Raw genomic sequence first — 20,798 nt, 5'->3', positions numbered from 1 at the left:
GTTCTAGTATTTCATTTAAGGCCATTGTTTCCTTTTTAACTTTCTGTCTGGATAATCTATCCATTGATGTAAGTGGGGTGTAGAGGTCCTGTACTATTATTGTGTTGCTATCAATTTCTCCCCTTAGGTCTGTTAATAGTTGCTGTATATTTTGGTGCTCCTGTGTTAGGTGCATACATATTCATAAGTGTTATGTCCTCTTGGTGGAATGTCCCTTTTGTCATTGCATACTGCCCCTCTTTGTCTCTCATTGTTTTTTGTCTATCTTGAAGTCTGCTTTATCTGAGTATGGAAACACCTACTTTCTTTTCTTTGCCATTTGCATGGAGTATCATCTTCCATCCCTTCACTCTAAGTCTATGATTGTCTTTAGAGCTGAGATGTGTTTCCTGGAGGCAGCATGTTTTTGTGTCTTGTTTTTAATCCATCCAACCGGTCTGTGTCTTTTGATTGGTGAATTCAATCCATTTACATTTAGAGTGATTATTGATATATGAGGACTTAATACTGCCATTTTATTTCTTGTTTTCCAGTTGTTCTATATTTCCATAGTTTCTTTTCCCTTGTATTTCTGACTGCCATTTCAGTTTCGTGGTTTTCTGTAATGGTTTTCTATTTATGATTTATGGCTATGTTCTGATTTTTTGTTTAGTGGTTATCATGAAGTTTGTATAAAAGTTCTCATAGATATGATAGTCCGTTTTCTGATAGCCTCTTATCTCCATTAGCCTAAGCAAGTTCTATCCCCTCCCGCCTCCCCTTCTGAGTTATTGTTGTCACAAATTGTTCTTTGCTGTGTTGTGAGTTTTTGACTACATTAAAGTACTTATAGTTATTTTTGATGCTTTCCTTGCCTTCGTCTTTTATGTTATAATTAATTGTTTACTAACCTGATATAGAGCTGCAGTTTTCTGATTCTGTCTTTCTATTTATCTTGTTGGTCAAGGTTTTTTAAACCTTTGCTTTTTAGTTTCAGATGGGAGGGTTCCTTTCAATGTTTCTTGTAAGGCAGGCCTAGTGGCAATGAACTCCCTCAGCTTTTGTTTATCTAGGAAAGCTTTTATTTCTCCATTATATCTGAAGGGTAATTTCACTGGATGGAGTATTCTTGGCTGAAAGTTTTTGTCTTTCAGTGTTTTGAATAGATCATTCCATTCTCTCCTAGTCTGTAGGATTTCTGCTGGGAAATCCACTGAAAGTCTGTTAGGGGTTCCTCTGTAGGTTATTTTCTTCTGCCTTGCTGCCCTTAATATTTTTTCTTTGTCATTGACTTTTGCCAGTTTTAATAGTATATGCCTTGTAGAATGTCTTTTTGCATTGATGTAATTAGGGGTTCTGTTGGCTTCATGTACTTGTAAGTCCAGTTTATTTTTCAGGTTTGGGAAATTCTCAGCTATTATTTCTCTGAACAAGCTCTCTGCTCCCTTCTCCTCTCTTCTCCCTCTGGAATACCTATAATCCTTATGTTACCTTTTCTAATTGAGTTGGATATTTCTTGAAGAATTTCTTTGTTTTTAAAAAAATCTTAGTTGTCTTTCCTCCTCCACCTGAAACATTTCTATATTTCTATCCTCTGAGTCACTAATTCTGTCCTCCATAGTGTCAGCTCTATTTTTTATGGATTCTATTTTTTATCTCATTAATTGTGTCGTTCGTATCCAGAATTCATGTGGGTTTTTTTTTAGAGCTTAAATCTCTTTGGTGAAGTATTCCTTCTGCTCCTTAATTTTATTCCTGAGCTCACTGAACTGTCTTTATGAGCTTTCTTGTAACTTGTTGAGTTTCTTTATGACAACTATTTTGAATTCTCTGTCATTTAGATTGTAAATTTTTTTGACTTCAGTATTGGTTTCTGGACACTTGCCATTTTCTTTCTGCTCTGAGGTGCTAATGTGTTCTTCATGGTGTTTGATGAAGTGATCCTTTGCTGGTGCATTTTTGGTAGTATCAGTTTGCAGATTCTACCTGTCACCTCTGGGGAGGGGAGGTGGGCAGGAGCTGTGTCTTCTGATCCCACCCATCTGTTGGAAGTTGTTCTGGTAGGGCTTCTCTGCATTTGCCCACTGGCCACAGCTGCTTGGCAGGTCATGCACACATGCAGAGGTAGGGCCTCCATGCTCCACTGGCAGGTCACTCTGGTGAGGCACCCTGTGCTCGGTATTGGACCATCCAAGCTGGTGCACTAGGTGGGAGGGGAGGGGCACTTTCTTTCGTGCACTGGCCGGCTCTGTCTTGCAGTCAGCTCAGCTGTGCTGCTGCACTTGGTTGGGGCTCCTTTACGGGGGCTGAGGTGCACCACTCAGTGGGGAATGTTGCCACAGGTGGGGCCACTGCTGGACAGTGGGCACTCCCACAGGCCAGGCTACCTCTCTGAAAGTGTTTTTTTGCCAGCTTGCTGCCACCACCTCCTCTTACAGTTGCGCCTGCCACTGTGTGAGGACCTGCGACCTAGATCAGTGCCACTGGGGAGGCAGAGGGGTACTCTCACCTATTTCCACTGCTTCCCAGGGATTCAGTCCCCCCACCTTCAGATATATGGCTGTGTGGGTCTCTCAGATGTCTTATCATGCTGTGTAGGGAATCCTCTTCTGGTTAATGGATGTCCGTTTAGTTGTAACTTAGAGGGGAGAGACAAAGGAAACAACTCCCTCTGCCATGATGCTGATGTATGTCCTTCTCATTTCTTTTACTATATATTTTTAAGTTATTTTCTTAGTTATTGCCCTTAATTTATAACAATCTAGTTTGAATTAGTACCAACTTAATTTCAACTGTATATGAAAACTTTACTACTATATAGCTCTGTTCTCCACCCCTTTATGTTGTTGTTGTCACAGATTATATCTTTATGCATTGTGTCCCCATCAACATAGATTTGTAATTTCTTTATGTAGTTGTTTTTAAAATAATGTGGAATAAAAGAGGAGTTAAAAAACAAAAATACATTAATATTGACTTTTATATTTTTTTAAGTAGTTACCTTTACTCTTCTTTTTTTCTTTTTGTGGATTTTAATTACTGTCTAGTGTCTTTTTGTTTCAGCTTAAAGGCATTTTTTTGTGGGACAGGTCCTCTAGTGATTAACTCTCATTTTTTTGTTTATCCAGGAATTCCTCCATTTCTCCTTTTATTTTTCAAGGATAGTTTTACTGGATATACAGTTCATGGTTGACAGTCTTTTTCTTTCAGCACTTGGAATATGTCATTTCACTGCCTCCTGGCCTCTGTAGTTCTTATGGGAAATCTGCTGTGAATCTCATTGGGGATCCATTGTATGTGATAAGTCACTTCTTTCTTGCTGTTTTCAAGATTCCTTCATTATCTTCTGACAGTGTGTCCCAGTGTGAATCTCTTTGATTTTATCCTACCTGAAGTTATTTCACCTTCTTGGATTTGTAGATAAATGTCTTTCATCAGATTTGGGAAGTTTTCAGCTACTAATTCTTCAGGTATTCTCTCTGCCTCTTTCTATCTACTCCTTTTAAGACTCACATTATGTATATGTTGGTATGCTCCTTGAGGTCTCATGATTTTCTTTAGTTTTTGTATGTGGTTTCTTTTAGTTCTTTGAGCATATTTAAAATTGGTGCTATAGTCTTGTTTGGTAAGTCCAATGTCTGAGCTTTCTCAGGGATATTTTCTCTTAATTAGTTTTTTTCCTGTGTGTGGGCCATGATTTCTTGTTTCTTTGCATGCTAATAATTTTTTATTGAAAATTAGACATTTTGAATAACATAATGCAGGCAGTCTATAATCAGATTCCCCTCCCTCCCTGAGTTTATTGTTGCTGCTCATTATAATTTTTGTTCTTTGTTGGTTTAGTTACTTTTCTGCACTAATTTTGTAGAGTCAGTATTCTTTGTTGTGTGTGGCCTGAAGTTCTTGTTCTATTAGCTTAGTGGTTAGATGATGATTCAACAAAGGTTTCTTTAAACATCTGGAACCAAAAAAACCCTTTCCATCTTTGTTCATAGGCTCTGTGTGTGTGTTGGGCACACCTTCCACACTAAGGTCATTTACAACTCTGCCTTAGTCTTCACTTCCTACTCACACAGAATCTGAAGGTTAGCCAGAGGTGAGAGCTTAAGGCCTTCTCAGTTCTTTTCCGAGCACACATCCAGCCCTGGGCATGAACATGGTCTTCCAGATTCCAAGGCATGTCGGAAAACTTTTTAAAGCCCTGATTCCCTAAAGTGTCTCACTCCCCAGCCTTTCCTCTCAAGCTTTTGGTTTGTCTATTGTCTATTCCAACTGTTATTCCTTGCCCCAAGTGGCAGCAGCTAATGCATTTGCCTTTAAGTGTGTTCAACAGGTGTTCCCTGTGAAGCCATTTCTTTTTTGTGTGTGTGTGTGAGTAAGATTGGCCCTGAGCTAACATCTGTGCCGATCTTCCTTTATTTTATGTAGGATGCTGCCACAGTGTGGCTTGATGAGCAGTGCTAGGTCCGCACCTGGGATCCAAACCTGTGAACCCTGGGCCCCCAAAGTGGAGTGTGTGAACCCAACCACTACACCACTGGGCCACTGCCGCAATTTCATTCTTAACAGAGTTCTGAGTTTGTCAAAATAAAGGCAAGCCCTTTGAGCTGAGGGTGCCACCAAACAGGTCAATATAAACAATCACAGTTCTCTTAGAATAAGATCAGCTCTGCTTCTTCTGGTACAAGAAACCTGTACAGAATGCAGACTGTTGTCTTCAGAATCTTCTCTGATCTTGGGAGCAATAGATGGGACCAGAGTAAGTAAAAAACATCCACAAAGCTCTCTTACTGAAGACTCAGGTATTGTTTTTGATTAAGCATTTGCCTGGTTGCTGTAAAGCCTTGATTGCATCCATTCATCATTCATCAATGACTTTCATCCATTCATCAATGGATGCATAGATAAAGAAAATGTATTCACCAATGGATGACTAGATAAATAAAACATGTATATGTATATATATAGAAATAAAACATGTATATGTATATATGTGTATATATATACACACACACACACACACATAGACACAACAGAATATTATTATCCATAAAAAAGAAGAAAATTTTGCCATTTGCAACATGTGTGGACACTGAGGATATTATACTGAGTGAAATAAGTGAGACAGAGAAAGACAAATACCATACAATCTCACTTGTATGTGGAATCTAAAAAAACAAACAAATGAACAAAAAAAAATGACCTCACAGATACAGAGAACAGATTTGTGGTTGCCAGAGGCATAGGGTAGAGGGTGGGCAAAATGGGTAAAGGGGGTCAAAAGGTATAAAAATCAGTTATGAAATAAATAAGTCATGGATATAATATACAGCATGTTAATAATACCATATGTATATTTGAAAGTTGCTGAGAGTAAATCTTAAAAGTTCTCATCACAAGAAAAAAAGTTTATAACTATGTATGATGATGGATGTTAACTAGACTTATTGTGGTGATCATTTCACAGTATATACAAATATGAAATCATTATGTTGTGTACCTGAAACTAATATAAAGTTATATGTCAATTATATCTTAGTTAAATTAAAAAAATAGATAAAAGGATAATACCATGAATAACTTTATACAAATAAATTTGAAAATTTAAATGAATTGTCTAAACAGCTAGAAAATACAACTTATTAAAACTGACTAAAAAAGATAGAAAGACTGAGCACTCCTATAATGTAAAATAATAAAAGTTTTTTCTAATCAAGAAAACTACAAGTCCAGGTGCTATTTCAGAAAAGTTCTACCAAATATTAAGATAACTGTTAACTGTAAATATTATGCAAACTTTTCCGGAGAAAAGAAAAATAGAGAATATCTCCAACTCTTTTCATAGCACTGACATAACTTGATAGGAAGAAGACAAAAATGGAAATTTTCAGGCTAGTGTCATTCAATACAAAAATCCTTGTTCTTTTTTTTGGTCTGCTTGTTCTATCAATTACTGAGAAAATTGTTTTAATCTATGATAAAGATGGTGGATTTGTCACTTTGTGTATAGATGACCACTTAGAAAATATTTCTCTGCCTCTAATCATTTGAAATTATATTAATCACATTTTGAGAACTTTACAATTCTTCTATCTCACCTGTTCTTTTTGCATAAATCCTACTAACCATTGCCACACTCTAATTTTGAATTGCATCCTAGGAGTCTCAGTGAAATAAATAAGATTATTTTTGTTGTTGTTAATATATAGTAAAAACAAGAGCTGCCATTTGTAAAATTCCACCATGTACCAGGCATTGTGCTAGGTGCTTTATTTACAATAAAAGTCCTTTTATCTAACATGATTGGGACAGGTGGCTGGTTAGTTCACTGAAAAAGTTGATTAAAGTGAGGACTCATTAAGAAATGATACATACTTTAAACATTTTATTTGAACTTAAAATGCATGCTTACACATACGTTCGTTCACCTGTCTTTATGTATGATTCTGTTTAGTGAGTTTATCCTTTTTCATGTATAAATCACACCTGCAATGTGTTGTCAAGAATTTCTAGTTTCTATTGATGAAAATGGGGGAGAACCCAAAGAAATCTTCAATGCAATGTGAGTGCAGAATTGTAGGTTTTTATGATTTTTAACCAAACTTTATAGTTATCCTGCCCACGCCTAATTTGATAACAGCTGTTTAGTATCTCATCTTTATTGAGTCATTTACTTCAATTTAATTTTTTATAAAAACTTTCCTTTTTTTCTGAGGAAGATTTGTCCTGAGTTAACATCTGTGGCCAGTCTTCTTCTTTTTGTATGTGAGCCACTGCCACAGTGTGGCCACTGACAGATGAGTGGTGTATGTCTGCACCTGGGAACTGAACCCGGGCCACTGAAGCAGAGTGCGCTGAACTTAAACCACTAGGCCACTGGGGCTGGCCCAGAAACTTTCTTTCCTGTACTTTATTCCACTGGTTGACATAAGGTTTACATAATGTTTATAGTAACTAGCTATATAGCTACTTTAGTAACTAGAATTTCATCCTAAGAGTATAAACAGGTTTGAGAATAAACTCATCTGAATCATTGTAAATATATAACCCTAAGCAATGGGGGCAGAAAGGTGTGGTTGTACTACAGAACAGCCATCCAGCTGGGAACATTTTGTGTGCCTTTGGCATCAGTCATTGTATTGTACAGAGGCAATGGAGAGAATTAATCAATCTACCATATCAGTTAAGTAGAGGTCATTTAAGCGTATCTATATTAATAATCTTTACAACTCTGCAAGGAGGTGATATTATCCCCACTTTAGAAGGGCAACCTGATTTGCCCCAGATCCCACCACTAGCTTATCGTTCAGCCAGGACTAGGACCAACGCCTGGACTATTCCACCACAGTCATTCCACAAAGCTCTGAGACCTCTTTTCTATAATCTTTGTGTGTTTTAATAGAGTTTTACTTCATTTATTGCCCACGTGCCATGAATTAGTATATAGGCCTCTGCAATGGGAAATATTATTTCTAGCCCCCTTAATTATTATTTTCACGAAGATCATTTGGCACTTACCATGCTCTTCTGCATAGTATTCAGTTTTGGGTCTATCTGGATGTTCTCTCTCCTTCGTCTTCAGGTCACAGTTCATTTGGTCAGGTTAGCTTGTCTCTGAGCAAACACTCTAAATCTTGAGAGGTAAACTCCATCCCCACCCAGAGCTTGGATTCTAAACCATTGTCTAGAAAGCAAAACCATATTCCTCACAGATGTGTTACCATTTGTTCATTTATTTCCTCATTTCTTTTCTAAAACTATAGTCTGTGCCTCCAACTCTCCTGATCTCCTCTCCATGACCATGACTAACTTTTGTTTAGTGATGCTTCTTTTCTTTTAATGGTGCCACTGTATCCATTCTTTTCCTCCTTTCCCTGCAACAGGATGGTTCATGTTTAGGCGAAGAAAGTGAAGTTTGTTTTCAGAATGACATGCTAGTCTGCAGTGTAAATTTCAAAACTGCTGTTGCACTTAGATTTCAACTAGAGCTTTCACTGGAATCAGACAGAACTGGCCAATAAAGGAGAGTTATTACCAAAATTGGCATTCTTAAATTCTTTTTAGAGACGCCCCATTACAACTGCTTCTCAGTTATTTAATGTTCCTCAACATTCTTTCCAAATCAACATCCAGGAATGTGTAAACAAGGGCTGCAGCAATTAGGTGACAAAGAACAAGGTATTCAGGGCTCCTCCCTATTGAAAATTGCCCAGGAGCATGGGACGGAATAAGCAGGCCAGAGGTCAGGGGTTGGTTTAATAAATTCCTTTGTCCAATGCCCAGCCAATTGACTGTCTAGTCTTTTGCTCAGCATCTCTTTCAGCTCCCATGTTTGTTTGCTTCTTTAAATGTTTGTTTTTCTATTCCTCTATCCTGGATATTTTTCCTCAGCTGTGTCTATTGTCCTTCCCCGACTGCATTTTACTATGTCTCCATCTGTACCTTGTGGAAGAGAAGATAACTAGACCTTTGCATTCTAAATCAGAAATTTCCCAAATCCTCCTTTTTCTCTTAGGATCAAAGATTATCTTCAATTAAGGGGAGCTGTAAACTTTCAGTGTGCTCAGTGAGGCACTATTCCTCTTTTGGGTAGGATAATTTTTCACTGTGGAGCTGTCCTCAGCCTTGCAGGATGGGGACCCTTCCTGGCTTCAGTACCAAGTACCAGTAACATATTTCCAGTTATTGTGACCACCAAAAATGCTGTCACAAGTTTCCAAATATCCCAGAGAATAGTGGTGGAGACTGGTTTACAACCACTCCTAGCCAGGCAATGAGAAACCTATCACCCAAATACTAGATTTTGCTGCTCATCACCAATTGTTCTTTATAATTTAATGGAGCAACTTAATTGCTAAAGTTTTTTGTGTCTAGAGAAAATCTAGCTATTAAAGCCACTAAAGTTGTGCCATTCTGAGACTATACTGGCCACTTTCCAAAATTCAAGATGTGAGGAAAACCAGGATGTTTATTGGTAGGTTTTACATATATCAATAAAAATATTTTAAAATATAAATTCATAAATATAAATATTTATGTGTGAAATATCATAGGGAAAATATTAGGTTTTCATAAAGTTACTGGTTTATGAAACAAGTATGTGAAAATGGGCTTAATTTTCTCAAAGTATATTCATTTTTAATTTAGAGAGTTAAAATATCTCTCTTTTTTAGGGGCCGGCCCTGTGGCGGAGTGGTTAAGTTAGTGCGTTCTGCTTCAGTGGCCTGGGGTTTCGTTGGTTCGGATCCTGGGCCCAGACATGGCACTGCTCGTCGGGCCATGTTGAGGTGGTATCCTACATGCCACAACTAGATGGACCCACAACTAAGATATACAACTATGTACTGGGGGGATTTGGGGAGAAAAACAGAAAAAGAAAATAAAAAGGGGGAAGATTGGCAACAGTTGTTAGCTCAGGTGCCAATCTTTAAAAAAAAAAAATATATATATATATATGTATATATATATATTTTAAGTAATTTAAACATATAGTACAAAGTACATACATACTTTAGAATCCCTTATACTAACAGTTTGTAAATCTGCGCATTGAGAGTATAATGTTTGTTAATGTTATACAAATAGTTGTTATAAATTTTCTTAATTCTTTTATATTTCAGAGAAAGAGATTTGAAGAAAACTGGGTACAGGTTCAACAAAACCAAACAGAAGAGAAACAGAAAAAGAAATAAAACGCAGAGCAGTCACAGTAAAATTATGGAGGAAAACTCATTTGAAACCTTAAGTTATCTTACGCCAGGAGATCAGGACCCATCTCAGAGTGAAGAGGAAGACTTAGAAAAGACCAAAAGAGAATCAGGGTGTACCTTCACTGGTGGTCTGGGAAACGAACTAGGAGATATAGTGAATGGCCATAAAGATGAAAGACAGAAAAATATAAGTCGTGACGACAGTTTTCCAAATGTTACATCTGTAGTTGAATTGAACAATACACCAAAGAATTACCTCCCTAAGGAAGATGATGACTTGTTTCTAAGTTTGTCATTGATGCCAAATGAAAACTCTATTATTTGTCCAACAATGACTCAAAATCTTTCCTGTGAAGCAAGTGATGACTGCTCTAGTATGAAGGTAGAAAAGCATATTGGAAATAGGCACACCATGGCATTACACATCCAGGAGCAATTTGCTGAAACCCCCTGCTCATTTCTGCAGAAGAGAGAGATGGTAGATAAAAGTCTCCCTAATGAAACAATTCTGTGCCGTCAATATGGATCTAGAACTTCAGATAAAGTCTTAAGAAAGGAACAAGGAGTAAATACAACTACAAACAATCATTGGGCTTTTTTCTCAAACAATTTATCTGATGAAGAATTACAGCTGCGTTCTGATAGACAACCCTATTTTGGTACCTGGCCTGAGGGACCTCATAAGTTTATATGTGAACAGAGACCAAAGAAAGATAGAAGGCGAAAACTGGCCAGTCCTGATAGCAGGGGGCAATTGATTAAATTGATCTCCACTTCTGAAGGAGCATTAGGACCAGGAAGCAGTCCAGAAACATTGATAGAGGAGAAGCTATTGATAGAAAATGAAGATTTGTCACCTCCAACTGAGAATATAGATTCACTCGTAGAAACAGAAACAAATACCTTCAAAAGCTCCTTACTTAACCTGGATATCCCAAAGAGTGCCTTACACTCAACAAAGAATAAGAAAAGGAGGCAGAAAAAGATTTTCAATTTGGCACCAAACTTTAACCTACTGGGACAGACTCATATTGGTGTAAAAGAATGGGGGAAATGTGGCTTGTTAACAGAAAGTCATGGACTAAAAATTATTTTGGAAGAAGAAAAAGATAGAATTTTAGAAGTAAATAATGAAGAGGAGAATAAGCAAAAACTTAAGACCCTCAATCATCATCCATCATGGATTTACTTTGATATTATCAAAGATCCTCCTCTAAATGTTGGTGGACAGTCTTATTCTCATTACCTGCCATTTAATGGACTAAGGCATTCTGTGTATTTTTACAGAAACCCTGTTCCTTCTCTTATGCTACAATATACATCTAGCTTTTGGAAGGTATCTTTTACAAGCAGGAAGCCGTTTTTGACTTTCAAATCTCCGACAAGAGTAGATAACCAAGTAAATGATGTAGGGCTTACTTCTTCAGAAATTTTCAGTAGCCAACCTGATACTTTGTCTTCTTTTAGAGTCACTTCTGATCTTCACTTTTTAAATCAAAGGTTTGATGAAAAGCCGAAGATATGGGAAGAAAAGTCGTTACAGTTCTTACAAACTGCGGATAACCAGGATTTAACAAGCTCTGACTCTGATTCCCTTGAGCTACCATTATCACAACGATTTGCCTCTCAACTAGTAAAGCTTTTTGGATCTCTTGGAGTGCCAGTGGGTAAATTGTGTTTATTTGCTACAAATAAAAAGTCCAGTTTAACATACGTGAGTAATTTTTGAGGTGTTTCTACCTCATGCTAGTGATTTGATGCAGTTAATTGATTTTGTGATACTTTTCAGCAGTGGAAGTGGAGGACCCATAGCAAATGCCAGAGTCTTCCCACCTCCATGACTAACAGTCTTAAATGTCTTTGAGCATGTAGAATACTTGCACTCTCAAATTTAAATAAACCCTGGAAAGAATGAAGGGTGAAGCAAGCAAACAATGATTCTGTAACAAACAGAGATAGACTGCTTTTTAAAAAATCTTTCTACTTTCTGCATTTCTCTTGCTTGGCACATGGCCCTTTCTTTTCTCATTCACAATATGGCTCCCACATATGAGAATATTAAAGGGGAGGACAGTGAAGATTAAATATCATCTGAAATAAGTTGAATTTAATTTTTAAAGACTGTCTGAGAAGGGTGCTGAAAAGAAGATTAGGAAGGAGTCTGACTGGTTGACTTGAAAAGTTCCTTTGGGCTCTTAAGGTTGTTCTTGGAAATGAAAAACCCACCTGTGAATAAAACAGTGAAAATATGATTTTTTAATATTACAAGTAAAATTTTAAGTAAATTTCTTCTAAATGATAAGCATATTTAAGATGCTAAATGTCTTAAAGAGTACATGGGCACATATTCCAACTTTTCCTTATCTTTGAGTCAGTGGCATGTGTTAGTGTTTCATGCAATTGCATGTGTCCCCTTCCTTAGGGACAAAAGCTGTAAGAACCAAGAGGTCAAAGCTCCAATCTCTGCAGTTCTCCTGTATCTTCTTGATATGCTTTCTCGTCTACCCCTACCAGAGTGCCTGGGCCTTGCTCATGTCCTACAGCTTGTCCTCCAGAGTTTTTCACTTTGCTTGTAAACTTCTGCTGTTCTGGATAAACTTGGTCCCCACAGCTCAGACCCAAGATTGGCTAAGTCTCAGGGTCAGGAGGTTACAACTGTCAACTTGCTCTTAGGGTTCTGGCATCATGTTATAATTTTTGTAAGCTCTGTGAATAGCCACATCTTAAGTGTTTCCTGCAATTTTCTATCCTCCTAGATGCACCAAAGAAACATACTAATTAAAAAAATTAAAATGCATTTACTTTGGGGAATTTAAAAAGATAATTGAAGTCATTTTAGGTCAGGGATCTTGGTTCAAGGTCCATATTCTGAAATTGTATGCAAAATTTTTTGTGTCATTTTTCTGGGAGAAAGTCCATAGATTTTATCAGCTTCTCGGTGGGGGGTCCATGACCCCCAAAAGATGAACAATCTCTGCCTTAGATTGGCACCAGAAAGATGAAAGCACTGGTGGGAAAAGATTCTAAGCCTCCTTCTCCCTTAAACGCACAATATCATCATAATCAGCGATAGTGATCAGACATCCATTAATTAAGCTTTGGAAAGCTTTTTGGATGAAATAGGCCTCATTCATCAAATAGCTTACCTTCTAAATGGGGAGATAAGACTAAAGTAAAACAAAATTATTGCACATAGAAAATATAAATGACCAGTTTATGAATATTTTGTGAGTTTAGCAGTGCTAAAGGGATAGTTGAAGAGATTATGGGGTTATGGTTTTGTCTGGGATGGCTTCAGTGTGGAAGTGCATTATAAGCACTGTTTATACAAATGTGGCTTAAAAGAAAAACAGAAAGAATTTCACATTTGGAAATGGCATGTGCTTAAAAAAGGAGAGAAGAAAACTGCAAATGGAGTCTGTAAACTAATTTGTTTGACTAGGTTGGACAAGCCAAACTCTGGTGTATCTATGGTCAGTAGCCTTGCAAATAAGGCAGGAAACTCAAATGAATCCTAGTATTAGAAGCTCTGCAGACACAGTGGAATTACATAGTAGAGCCATATATAGGCCTGAAGAAACCAAACTACCCATTTTGCTAGGGATATGTGAGTATAGGAAAAATATTTGTGTGGTTTGGTATGGCTGATATGTATCAATGTTTGGACTTGTTTATGAGCGTCTTAATTGTTTGTGAGGATTTTTTTCCCCAAGACACTCTTATGTGGAAGGAGTAATTTGCAAGAAGGCTAAACTTGCTATAGTTGCAATGGTTTATTCAAGTCACAGGAGAGGATGATTACCTAAATTTTATGCCCTGTGACAGTACCACTTGAAGCTATTTTATATGTATAGTATATATATGTATTGATATGCATATATATTTATACTTACATGAGAATATGAACTATGATGCATATCATTTTACATTTATACATAAGGATTTTCATTGAGTTTGGATAGTGTTTACTAATAGAGATTTGAGACTAACTCCTGCTTTAGCCATCACTGAAATATCCTCAAAACTAGGCTTTTACCATTATGGTGGTCTAGATATCATGTTTGCCTATCTTCACATTTAGGGTAAAAATCTTTGTGGCATTAGAGGTGAAATTTGTTCCTTTTTTTCACAGAATCTTTGTTGCCTGATGACTGTGTGGTTCTCCTTGCCTGGATGACACTGAAGATGATCTATTTGCAATGGAAGACATCAGTGGAGGTATATTTTTATGGCTTTCAAAGAAGACCTTCTCTAACTGGTTTCTTAAAAAAAAAAAACAGTTGGAGAAAACCTGTTCATCAAATGTAACATGAAAGGTTATTCTCTATATCAAAGTAGAGAAAGAAAATATATGGATGGGTGGATAATGTGTGGATGTTTCTTTTAATTAGTCCCAAAGAGAAAGTTGCAGTTAATTTCCTAACTTTGTTGTAGTGTAGGCTGGTATAAGGGCCCACTGGTGGGTGACTAAGATGCCTATTTTAGGAGAGTCCTTTATTCTTTATTACATCTTTTCTCCCGTCTGGCCCTCAATCTTATCCTGTTATGATAGAGTAACAGCTACAAATTAGATTCATATTTACTTTACTTGGAAGCACCTCATTATTGGTGTGTTCTGTTGGTGCATAGTGAGAGACATGACTATTCTGACAGGCCGTTAATTTTCCAGGTAGCTGGAGGAGGACTGGCTGGGCAGCTTAGAAAAGTAATAGAAACTCTGGAAAAGCCAGTACTCTATATAATGTGATGGGGAGAGGGAGGCTGGGTTTCTGTTTACATTAGTTGATTGTGATTTCAGTGTGCCCAGAGGCAATGCTCAGGGGTACATTTTGAAATAAATAGTAAAATCAAGGTTTTGTGAAACATTATAGAATTATATAATTCAGGATAGTAGGTGTTTCATAACTGTTCATATGACCACGGCTGTGGGAAAAGTAGATTTGTTTTGTATGCCCAGTTAGTGAAACCAAATACTTTTTTTTTTTTGAGGAAGATTAGCCCTGAGCTAACTCCTGCCAATCCTCCTCTTTTTGCGGAGGAAGACTGGCCCTGAGCTAACATCCGTGCCCTCTTCCTCCACTTTATATGTGGGATGCCTACCACAGCATGGCTTGCCAAGCAGTGCCCTGTCCACACCCAGGATCTGAACTGGTGAACCCTGGGCCGCCAAAGCAGAATGTGTGACCTTAACCACTGCGCCACCGGGCCAGCCCCCAAATACATTTTTCTAAACTTCTTATATCTTCTTATTTCCTATGGAGACCTTACTGCTACCTAAACACACACACCCCCTGCAATACTTTAAATGTTTAAATTGACACTTGTGGATATTATATTTTTTGGTCATTTGGGGAGTGTCCCTACATGAGTTAAATCATGATGCAAACTTAACCCCAATGCCAAATATTAATCATTATTATATGTATTCTGATTATAATTTCTAGAAAAGACAGAAGAAGATTGGTTAAAAAATGAGAATTCCTTGGACTGTAAGTACAACTTATTCCAGATCTACATGATCAGAAGGAGGTGGATGTTGACATTATTTGGTTGTAATAGCTTATATGTACCGCAATTGAAGAGTAAATGTAAAAAATGTAGTCTGTTACCATAGCAACCCTGTGTGCTATTGCACATGTGATGCTTTTGTTTCCTTTAAATGTAGATCTTTTTGTGAAATACAACAAAGCTTAGATTGTTTCTATCAAATTTATTTTCCAACTTTATTGGTTAGACATATTTTAGAGCATTCTGTCAACATATAGTTTATGAGGGATTCTTCCCCACCCTGCCCCCCCATATGTGATGAGGGCTGGAAATTAGTTATATTTAAATATTAAACGATTCTCTAGGAAAAGAGGTAAAACATGTAGACAAACTCATGTCACATTTTAAACTTGACATCAAGCTGACATTAAAATAAACACATTGCACTTTTTTCAAATGCCTAAATTATGAAATAAACACAGCTGCTACGATTTCAGTGTATATGTGTCTGCATTTGATAAGAACTAAATGCACTGTGCATTTACCATATGTTTTCTCTCTTCATTTTAACTCTTATTTCTAAGAGTATTCTGTATATCCATTTTTCAACTAGAAATACACATATACCCAGTAAAAATATTTTTGTTTGTTTTAAACTTGGTTCAGCCGAAAGAAGAAGGATTAAAGATTTGGGGGAAGAGTTTAGAGATTAGGAGGGACCAATAGAAAATGGGGGATAAATAAAAAATATGAGATAGGAGGAATTCCAGAAAGAAGGTAAATTCATTCACGTTTAACAAATATTTATTGAGTTGCCTCAATTCAGACATTGTTCTAAGCACTGAGGATGTGGCAGTGAAAATTTTCCTGCCCTCATGGGGTTTATGTTGGGACCGAAGGTAAGAAGGGAGGGTTTTCCCTCTGGCCCCACCATGAGGGGGTCCCAGTGTGACACCAGTACTAGCAGCATGCAACAAGCATGGGTGTATTTGGCTGTGACCAACTGGGGAGTCTTTTCTATCTTCTAAATTTGGACGTTTTGTGTCAAGGACTCTTTCTGGACCATACTTTTGATTATTATGTTCATCTTCCATATTCATGCTCAACTGCCCTCTGTGAACCTGGTCTTCTCCTCAGAGAGCAATCACCCCTAATTATTAATCTTTTCTCTTGGGGAATTCTATGAGTGTTGTAGCTATGTACAGATTTTTTGCAATTATAATGAGAACAAGGCTCCCTGTTTTGTGTTTGATGTAATATACTGATCAGTGGGCCTCAAGGCTGTAAATAGAAATTTAGAAGGAGGGCAATAGCAGGAGAATGTGGTTGGCTCTGGGAGCCACAAGTTCCTGCCTATTTCAAAATCCTCTTCCTGCTGGTCGCCAGGGTGTTTATATTATGTTATTTCGTTAAAAGGAGGGGTAGAGTGCTGGAAAGAGGATGGGTTCCCATTTTGAAGCTACTGCTGACTGGCTGTGTGACCTTAAGCAAATTATCCTCTCAGAGCCTCAATTTCTTCACCTGTAAAAAATAAGTCTATAATACCAACCTGTCATGGGGATATTAAATGAGGATTAAATGAAATAACTTGTACAAACTACTTAGCATAGTGCCTGAAAAATAATAGGCTCTTAGTAAGGGTTAATTCCCTTACCCTAAATATCTCCTTGGATTAAAGCATTATCTTTGAGATGCCCCTGACAAAATAGAAACTGTGTTATCTGGGAGAGCAACGTATTGATTCAATAAACTTGTTAACACATTTATATGAATTAGTGTATTTACTATTAACTTTATAATATAAATAGCTGGATCCTCAGGGAAGGGGACTTAGAGCAGGTTTTGATTTCGAGACCGGAGGTTGAGCTATGTCAGGAGGACAGGCTCTTAAGTGAGGCAGGACCAAGCAGGGTGTGGGGATTGTGGGCACAATGTGAAGTTCTAGATGTCAGGGGAGTGGCATAAATAGGGAAACAGCCTGGGGAACTGAAAACAAACTCTGTTCTTGTGACCAGTGTGTCTGGACTTGTCTGGGCTCTTGTTTGTTTGCAGTTGAATTCTCCCGTCTTCCTGGTGCTGTTGAAGATCCTGATCATCAAGAAAGAGTGCTCAGTGCTGGCTCAAAGGATTATTTCCAGCAGCATACTCACTGGATATCAAAATTGTCTTGGATAATCTGTCAACCATTCTTGATTAGTTATCTGAATAATAAAAACTGAACAAAAGAGGTAAAAACTTGAACACTTTATTGTTTAATTTTGAAGATGTTTGCCATACTTTAATTTCTTTTATAGAAGAAAAATAAGGCACAAAAAACTTGAGTAGCTTATTTTAAAAATTGTATCAGGATAGAAGGGTAGGCCCTTTACCCAGGTCTAGATCCATGATTCCATTTCTAGAATTCTGAAATCCAGAAAGCTCTGAAAACCAAAAGTTGTTTTTTGTTTTGTTTCTTAAATGTTTGGCTTAGTGTGAATAGTCACACATTTTACTGCAGAAATATTAATGTATTAAATTACCAGGGGCTGCCCCAGACCCCACTGAGAATTTAAGGGGTCTGTGTGTGTGTGTGTGTGTGTATATATATACACACACACACACATATGTACATATACATACACACACTGTATACCTTCAACAAAACAACCGATAAACAAACATATACTTTCTGAATGCTGAAACAAATCTAACCTCAAGGATTTTGGTTAGGGATTGTGGGACTTGCACTATACTACAGTTACTATTATTTTTTTTATTCTGTTGTAGTTTAGTTGTACTGAAACTTTAAATATGAAAATTCATATTTGAAAAATATAAATTAAAGGGTGATTACTCACTATTCACCATGTAGGCATTGACTTAATCCCTCTGTTTTCAGAGAGGGAGCCCCCTGTCTTCTCTTTGTTCCCGCTCCTCCCCACCCTGTCTGATCCACCTCCAGGCTTCTCTAGGGGGTGGGCAGCTGCCTGACAGTGTGGATGTTTGACCTTTCTGTTTACAACCCCAGCCCCAGCCCCAAACCTTCTAGTTCCTGAAATTTTAGGGGTTATGTTAAATTGTGTTGCTTCTTGGCTTTCTATAACTCAGGTTTTTTGGGGGTTTTTTTCCCCAAATTAATTAACACTTGGCCTTTGCTCTCCAGTTTTCAAAATGCTGTTGCTGCGATCTTCTCTCTCCTTTATTATAGTTTACGCTTAAAAATAATAACAAAACAACTACCCCCTGCAAAAAAAAAAAAAAACTTTACAATTTAGTTGGGTTTCAAAGAGAGAGGAGAAGTTAAATATTTGTGTTCCATCTGCCATCTTTATTGGGAATCGAGTGCTTTTTAAAAAATAGCTCAGTGTTTTCCTCATGTTCATTTCCTACAGCTTTAGTTTATCTTTCTACTAGCCTGTAGGTCTCTTCCAGATGGAGACCAGGGTCTCAGGGTTTGGTTGAACTCCCCAAGGGTCTTGCTCTCTGCAGCTCCTAGAGCTTTTGTGAAACTGGACTTGCCTTTGGCCTAGGATGGGATGATTTCAGGGAAGGGCTGACTAGTATTAGGATTGAAGCACAGACACCTGTGGAGGGGACTCTGGCATCTGGCATATCCTTGCTTTCTTAGGGGCCTCCCACAGTGACATCTATGAATTTCTAGTGAATACATTAGAATCCACACCACCATGGCTATAACCAAGGGTAATGTTATAAATATTTAACGAGTCTGGCACCTGGAGTGACCAGTTCTGAAACACCTTTATGCTGTACTGATGCATGCCAACTGACTATGCACCTAGCTTGTACTTGGGTTCCAGAATGCCCCCAGCTTTCTCCAGCCCCTGCCTCTATTACCTTGTCCTAATTTCCAGAATAGAGCTTTAGAAACATGGGTTGGGGCTACTCTCCCCCTCTCCCAGGCTTCCTCCTCAAAGCTTATACTCTTCAAATGCCCCTGTGCACAGTGGCAAATAATAGGTGCTGTGGAAATAGAAGATATGGTCTTTGCCTTGGGGGAGGGGTGTGACTGACATCGAAAAGAGTGAGGGATGGAATGTAGGAGTCAGAGGCAGCGTGGGGTAGAATGAGCAAAATGAAGTTTGTCCAGAGGACATTTCTGCATTGGCAGACTTATCCCAGGCCACCAGAGTCCTGAGCATTCCCCTATCAATTCAGCCAAGTGGACATACTCTGCATTACTTCTCTTCCCTGGTCCCCCTTCCCCTAACCTCTTCCAGCTTCCTGCAGCCTCCATCTGGCTTCCAGGGGAAGGATGAGGGAAGACCCAGGAGGGAACAGGGTTAGGTAGAGAGGAGGACAGAGTCCTACCTCTGACTGGCCAAATTGTGCAGAATGTGGCAGAAGGCGCAAGCTGGAGGTGCTGGAGCAACTAGGAGTCTGTCGTAGAAACAGCTAAGAGGCAAAGATAGACTTCTGTCCTGTGCTCTCAATCATTTCACTTCTTATATATATGTAACAAGATGGATATGTATATAAGATTAACTTCTGTTTTCGAGTGAAAAAATCGGAGAAAAGTTTTTGGTCGAGGAAGAAAGGACATAGGATTAGAGAGAATTGGGAAAGCTACCATATTTAAGATGTTTCTACCATGTTGAAGGGGTTTTGATTAGACTGCTTTGGAAGCTTCAACTTGGTTTCAGACTTTCTGCCGTCTTGGCATCACTGGGAGAGGAACCAGAGGCTGATTTAGAATCAATCCTGGGTTATTTGGAGCTATAGGTTTGAGGGTTAATTCCTAGTTTTCACTAGTTCTCCTTTGCATCTTTGTTTTTCCATGTCTTGTTAAATAGTAATAATTAAATAAACATTTGAATGTTTCTTCATTTGCCAAAAATGACTTACAAGATTATTTTCTGTATGTCCATCGATATGGTTACTGACTCCGTTTACATTACTCCTTAGCTGACATTATCACCATCTTTGTTCAGTCTTAATCTTTAGTTAACCTGAAGCTCACACTCATCTGCTGATAATAGTTCAGGTCCACATACAATTACTGAGACTTTCTGAATGTCAGGCACTGTGTTAGATCTTGGGATGACAAGGATGACACTGTCCCCACCCTTGAACTTACAGCCTAGTGGTCAGAAGACCTGTCTTCTGAGCAGCACACTATTTCCCAGCATCTACTAGGTCACTTCGCTTGCCACAGGCACTGCAGACTCCGTGTGCCCAAACCTCTAGCCCCCGAGGCTGTGTGTCCTCCTGCTGCCCTAACCACGTGCCTGGGACCCTCTATAGAAGGAAACAGAAGTGGACAGAAGTCTCATTATGCCAGCCACATAGGTAATTTAAATTTTCTAGTAGCCACTTTAAAAAGGCAAAAAAAGCAGGTGAAATTAATTTTAATAATATATTAACCCAATACACCCAACATATTATCCTTTCAACATATAATCAATATAAAAATTGAGATATTTTACTTTTTTTTCATACTGAACCTTTGAAATTCAATATGTATTTTAATCTCAGTTTGCACTAGCCACATTTCAAGTGCTCAATAGCCACACGTGACGAGTGGCTCCTGTAGACGGTGCACGTCTAGAATGAAAAAGGTAGTATTTGAGGCTGGGCAAAAACACTCTTTTAAGAAGTATGACAGAATACATACATTATAAGCAT

At 38.0% G+C, this 20,798-nt stretch overlaps 1 protein-coding gene across 8 annotated transcripts in view; it reads left to right on the top strand.

The window, feature by feature from the left end:
• N4BP2L2 (NEDD4 binding protein 2 like 2) overlaps positions 1-17,417 on the top strand; it is a 67,422-nt gene extending 50,005 nt beyond the window's left edge. For 6 of the 8 annotated variants that reach the window (XR_011527768.1, XR_011527767.1, XR_011527766.1 and 3 more), the window contains 4 exons: positions 9,600-11,356; positions 13,822-13,907; positions 15,134-15,178; positions 17,229-17,417. Coding sequence is in view for 5 of the 8 variants with exons in the window: in XM_070577939.1 (XP_070434040.1) it covers positions 9,600-11,356; positions 13,822-13,907; positions 15,134-15,157 (1,867 nt within the window). In the remaining 3 variants the exon portion in view is untranslated. The remainder of the gene's footprint in view (positions 1-9,599; positions 11,357-13,821; positions 13,908-15,133; positions 15,179-17,228) is intronic. The other 2 variants (XM_008510749.2, XM_070577937.1) reach the window with 1 other exon arrangement.
• The last annotated feature ends 3,381 nt before the right edge of the window (positions 17,418-20,798 follow it).

Source organism: Equus przewalskii, chromosome 16 (genome assembly GCF_037783145.1).
Source record: "Equus przewalskii isolate Varuska chromosome 16, EquPr2, whole genome shotgun sequence".
NCBI classification, from domain to species: Eukaryota; Metazoa; Chordata; class Mammalia; order Perissodactyla; family Equidae; genus Equus; species Equus przewalskii.
The sequence above is the reverse complement of the archived record's forward strand: the minus strand, read 5'-3'. Positions and strand labels throughout refer to the sequence as shown.